The following is a 6,716-nucleotide window of genomic DNA, read 5'->3' on the forward strand; positions in this document are numbered from 1 at the left end:
ATAAATAAAATACACAAGGAATAAACTAGCATATGCTACCAAAATATGCTATATCTTAAACTCACAATTTTACAATTAAAATAAATTTTAAAAAACCTACCAATTTTCCTATTATACGTTATTTGAGGCTTTATTCATTTATTGATATCGAATAAAAGATTAAAGAGCATTTGCAATGTTTCATTTGCAGAACATATTTCTTTATATAACAATACTAGTTTACAGAATATCACTATTAACAAAATTTTACTTGTTTAATGTTCTTGAGTGTGGCAGTGTTAGTCCACTTTTTCTTTAAAATTGGTATGCACGAGGACCATGAAAATGCAGCTGCATATAAAAGGTCTTGTAACTATCATTATATACTTTGTTAACTCTTTTTAAATGGTATGAGTTTTTTATCTAGAACCAAAAAAAAACAAAAAATTAATCAAAATTCCAATTCATTTTGCTATGGTTACATAACATAAAACCTTTGTATGTAGCTAATTCATTTTTCAATTTATTACATTCATTCATAAGTTTTCTTATTGTTGCCTGCAGCATTGTGATTCTGGACTTGTAATACTTTGATTGCCTTTGCTGTTGCTTGATGAGATGTGCATCCATTGAGCAAAACATCTAAATATGATTTATATTTGAAAGTAAATAGCTGCATTTAAAATTGTTCATCATACACACACACACATATATATATATATATTATTTATATATATATAATATATATATATATATATATACCCAATAAATTAAAATAAAGAAACTCTTTGTATTCTGTATTTCTTATGATAAAAAGCCATTTTAAGTTTTAACAAAGGCAATCTTAATAATAATAATAAACCCATAATATAAAAACAATATAAAAAATATTTGAACATTAATTAACGATAGTTAAAAAAATAAAAAGTCAAAAATTTTAAATAAAAGTACAAAAAAGCAAAGCCTCTTTTCTTCTACTAGTCTGGGCCTAGTGTCTCCTAGCACAATGTAACATTTTTAAAACTTTTAAACAAATGAACTTTATAAAATCAAAATGGATCAAATAATAAATGCTTCTAAAAATTTTAAATAAATCAGTTAAATTATTTATTATTAAGATAAAAATTGATTAAAACTGCCGTAGAATGATTTTAGCAGCAAAAAAACGTTTACGAGAAGGCCGCCGGTGGCACATTAACAGGGAAGAAGCTAAATATAGATTGGAAAACTGAATAACCCATTGACAATTTGGTGTTAAAAAAGTTTGCTTCCAAGTTTCCTGACCTTGAGATGAAGGTCAACACTATAAAGCCATTCTTATATATAATTCAATGGGAATAGTTTATTGGTAGCTGTTTGTTATTGGCAATGTTGTTAATGATTGTTAATGCAATGTTCCTATAGTTTGTTATTCAATTGTAATATATGTTTTCTTGTATACTGTTTTATGATGATGATATAGAAAAAGCGTAAAGCACAATTTTTTATAAATCAATTATTTTAATAACCTTGACGACACCACGGGAAGGAAAACATGGCGACTCTACCTTTTGTTTCAACAAGTGCTAGCCTGCATTGATTACAATCTATCATCTGGGTTACTTTTCGAACCACCCATATATGCCACTGCATTATCGATAATGGTTGACATTATGTTTTGATTTAGAAACTCCAGTTCTAAATCAGTTTCTTCAAAAATATGTTGAAATTGTTCTTCGGGTATTTTTAATTTTAATTTTAATCTTCCATTAATTGTTCCTGTACATTGCCTGAAAAATTAGATAATGATAAACATAAAATATCTTTTAAAAGGTATGTAAATTTAAATTTTTGAATAACCTGTTTTCCCAGGGACAATCCCACATCTGAAATAAACTCGTTTAAAGATGGTTTCCAACTGTTGTACATTGGGATTGTCATTGCACTTTCCTAAGTCAAATTATAATATACGAAGTTAAAGTGTTTTAAAAATTACTTTATATATTTTCAAACCTGCACTTCTGATAAAGTTGAAGAACAACTCCAGATGATCCTGACAGAATTTGTACGTTAGAATAAATTTTTGGGTTGGAAGCAATGATACAATTTCAACAAAAAATGTATAGTGAAAAAATATTAATATATTCTAATTTATAAAATTTTCTTACAGGAATTTACAACCAATCTTGAATTCAGTTCATCATAGATTTCTTTAAGTTTTTTAATTTTTTTTAAATGCCTGAACATTTAATTTATATCTCTTTATTCTTCTATTGCAGTTGTATAACACTTTCCTTGTTTTAGTCAATGTCGTACTTAATTTATTAGTTTTCCTTTTCATACTTCACGGCGTCAAAGCATCAATACCAGTCTGTTACATTTCAAGATTTCAAGTATATATTCCAAAAATTTCATAAAGTAATTTTTTAAGTAACAATTCAGCTTTTTGAAATAGAAACATTAATGAATGCATGCCATATAAAAATTACTTTAGATAACTATTTGTATTTGAGAGTTGCAAAAAGTTTAATAAATTTTATTTGTTACGTATATTATGTTATAATCTGTCAAACATACAAACCAATTTAACAGCAGATGTTGATGGTTTTTCAACTGCCCGCGAGGATGTTGAGGGTAACTGAAATGTAAAATTATTAAAGTTTTATTAACACTGGACGTTTTTAAATATATGTTATTATTTGCAAGGCATCTAATTAATATCTTTAAGGTGATAACTCCGGTCAGAACGACAAGACAAATGTTTAATTATGTTATTCATAAAATATAAACATGCTTCTTATGTTTTAATATAAATATAACAAAACTTAACGCAAAGCAAACTTTTTAAAATATTTAGTAAAAACTGAAATTTGTTATACTTGGTGGTTTAAAATGTAACACAATCTTGATAATATATAGATACAAAAATACAAACCAAATTTACACTTGACATCACATCAGTTATTAACGTTGCAGAAATATTATCGGAAACTAACTTTACATCTGAAGAAGGCTAAAAATACAAAATGTTTAAATTATGATAAAAGCAGGTTATTGTTTACATACTTTAAAAATTGAAATAAGTTTATTTTTGGTATATAATAAATCATAACATAAATAAAGAACACATCAGAAAAATTATCATGACAACAATATCTTAATTTCAAAGTTATAACTTTACAAACATTTAAATTATACAACTGAAAATTGAAATGATTGGTTTTTATATATGTAACACTAACCTTGTCAAATGTCGTTGGAAAAACATCTTTTTGAAGAAAAGTTTTTGAACCAACTTTATGAAAACTTTCTGGTGTAAAATGTTTGCTACAAATTAAAGTCTTTTTTTATCCTTATTGTCTAAGTATTTTTTAATGAGGTTTTCCTAGTGCATTCTTTTAATATCATTCTTTAACAGTCTGAATTTAAATTTAACTTAATTAATATCAGCACAAATTATTCATACAACTTTGAGTTAACATTACCATTTAATGCATTAATTATGTAACTAATATTATTTATTACTATTATATTATATTATTATATATAATTGTTTGCTGATTATTATAATTATATTGTATAGTGTTATACTTTATAGCTATATGTATATGTATGTATGTATGTATGTATGTATGTATGTATGTATGTAGGAATGTAAAATGTATAAAACGAAATGTATAAATGCAGAAAATTATACTAATCCCTTTTCTTTTTTAAATGTACTAAATATAGTATATAATATATAAAATGCAATACGAAATCGAATTTAAAAAAGAAACGAGACAAAAGCTTCGCAAGCGATAATTTCAGATTAGACGATTAATCAATGACGCTGACGAAGATAACGACGATGCTTGATCCATAGAATAAAAAACAAATTTTGTAATAAATTAATTTTTATGCCATGTCCATTATATCCATGAAAAAACATTTAGCTTTTTATCTATGTTTAGAATATCGTCTAGTTTTCGATTATCGTGATAGCTTCCGTAGTTGAGTTGTTACCAAATTAGAATTTCGCTTAAAAAACTAGCAACATAAGTTGGTAATGTTTGATTGCTAACGTTTCAGTTGCGTTGGGCTTTTTAATACTAATTACTAAAATTACAAGTTGCACTGTTATCCCTTACTTTTCTCTGCAATGGATATTCTGATTGATACTTTCTAATTAAAATGCATTATTGTTTTTAATATTATTTTGACAAGTTAAGAATTAAGATTCTCTAATAGTTTAATCTCAATGCCATGTCATGTGTACTTAACTACTTATTGTGTATACTTGTATATGCATGTATGTATATATGTGGGAATGTAAAATGTATAAAACGAAATGTATAAATGCAGAAAATTATACTAATCCATTTTTTAAATGTGTTAAATATAGTATAAAATATATAAAATGCAATACGAAATCTAATTTAAAATAGCAAACGAGACAAAAACTTCGCAAGCGATAATTTCAGATCAGACGATTAATCAGAGACACTGAAGAGACGACGATGCTTGATCCATAGAACAAAAAACAATTTTGCAATAAATTAATTTTTATGCCATATCCATTATATCCATGATTTACATACGTACAATAATATAACATAGTAACCTAAAAGTCTTGTAATATAACTCAAGAGTTTATTATTGATTGATAATCTTGTCGAACGGTTTTTCAATTTTTGCCGCGCACGGCATGCCAGAAGTTTAAATCAAAAAAATTATTGTTTTTGGAATTGGTGCATGCACAACATATCAAAGCAAAAATTCTTTCTCTTGTTGCGGTTGTTCTAATGTATGAGAACGCCAAACCAGAAAAAGCAGTGCTCTGCGCAGAAGTGAATCAATCAATCAATTATCTTGTAAAGCGCTGTTTTCGCGATGCTCAACAGCGCTCCTTAATGGATTTTTCAAACATATGGGTCTTTAGATCAGCTTTGAACTTAGTAAGTGAGGGAGAAGTTGTCAGAGAAATAGGTAGAGCGTTTCAGAAAAAAGGGCCAGAAAAAGCAAAAGCAGATTTAGCTAAAAAGTGTTTAACACGAGTTAAGAAGCAGCGAAAACAAGAAGACGATCGTAAACCGGAGCGTTCAGGTTCAATTAATATATCTGATAAGTACTTATGAAATAATTTAGATTGAGACTTATACATAAATGTGCAATATCTATAAATTATTCTATATTTTATAGGCAGCCTGAGCAAGAGAACACGAACAACACACTACATTCGTCTTACAAGAGAATATATGGAGACATATGAGAAAAAAAAGGAGCACGAGCAACTAGACGAGCAGCATAGTTAAAAGCTTTACTTAAAGGATAGAGTATAAAATCAGGAAGACCATAGTAGACCGAGTTATAATAATCAATCCTAGATAAGACAAACGAAATAACAAGAAGGAGAAGAGTAGGATCATCAAAAAAAGGCAAAAGTTTTTTTATTCCACGTAGATGAAAGTAAGAACTTCTAGCAACACTATCAATCTAAGAAGAAAGAAACATACTAGAATCAAAGATAAGAAAGATAAGTGGAAAAAAAGTAGCATTTCGTTTGGATACGCTAGACACGTATTTCGCCCCACATGGGGTCATCAGCAGCTTCTCCTTATATAGCCCCCACAACCACTTTTTAGTTTATTTTGAAGATTGTTTGTTTTAGTAGTTAAGGTTTTGCGAGTTTTTAATCGTTAGGATTTGCGATCCGACACTAATTTATCTCTCAACATTTTTTCATGTTTAGCCGTGCACAGTGTTCTAAAAATTTAAATCTGAAAAAATTAATGCAGTTAGAATGAGTGGAAAATTTAGAAAAATTTGATGGGGAGCAAAGATTTTGAAAAATATATGATTGATGACCGATTGATGATGATGAATTTTAGAATGGGTGGCGAATCTAAACAAATTTGACAGGGGGGCCAAGATTTCCATTTTATGCATAGTCAGTCGTCTGGTTAGCGATGTTGTAATTATTCCGATATGGGAAACATTCTGATGTGCACAGCTGTCAAGATGACATAAATTTATGTTTCAGTTGTTCACGACAAAGTGTGTGTGATGTCTTTGCAATCCTATAATAAACTCGTTGTTTTATTTTGTTGCAAGGGTTGCTAGGTTTGACTTTTTATAAATGATTTGTTTTAAGACGTATTTGTCCGTTTTGTAGTTAGTTTTTATAAGATTCCTATTTTGTGGAACGTTAAGTTGTTGTAATTTATATTTATTTATTTCCTCGATCAGTGATGTGCAGTATCCATTATTTACCAAAAGACTTGTGATTCTCTTTAATTCCGCATAATATATATATATATATATATTCAGAACAGAGCTGCAAAGGTGATATTTAGAGGCAGAAAATACGATCATGTGACGCCAATTCTGAATAGCCTCCATTGGCTAACAGTGAAGAAACGAATTTTTTACAAAATATGCGTCATTATGTACAAGGCCATAAACGGACAACTCCCAGAATACCTGGCTGATAGATTCAGAATACCTGGCTGATAGCCGCTGTCTTCGACTGGCAGACGCATGCGATCAGATGACGTCAATTTGTTGATTGTACCAACTACGCAGCTGCAGACATCGTCTAGAGACATTGCAGTGTCGGGACCAATCGTCTGGAATAGTCTGCCAATGTCGATGAGAATGTCAAAGATGAACATTGTTGATTTCAAAAAGAATTTGAAAACTTATCTATTTGCGATGAACGATTGTAATTGATTGTATCATATCGTCTATTGATAGGATGTACATTATTTCACTGCTCT

At 28.7% G+C, this 6,716-nt stretch overlaps 1 protein-coding gene across 1 annotated transcript; it reads left to right on the forward strand.

Moving 5' to 3' along the window:
* Positions 1-4,850: 4,850 nt before the first annotated feature.
* HELRODRAFT_166877 (hypothetical protein) lies at positions 4,851-5,252 on the forward strand (the record flags this gene model as incomplete). Its single annotated transcript, XM_009012063.1, has 2 exons — positions 4,851-5,043; positions 5,140-5,252. The coding sequence occupies 2 exons, from the start codon at positions 4,851-4,853 to the stop codon at positions 5,250-5,252; spliced, it is 306 nt and encodes a 101-aa protein (XP_009010311.1).
* Positions 5,253-6,716: the final 1,464 nt, after the last annotated feature.

Source organism: Helobdella robusta, assembly GCF_000326865.2.
Source record: "Helobdella robusta unplaced genomic scaffold HELROscaffold_10, whole genome shotgun sequence".
In the NCBI taxonomy this organism is placed as follows: domain Eukaryota; kingdom Metazoa; phylum Annelida; class Clitellata; order Rhynchobdellida; family Glossiphoniidae; genus Helobdella; species Helobdella robusta.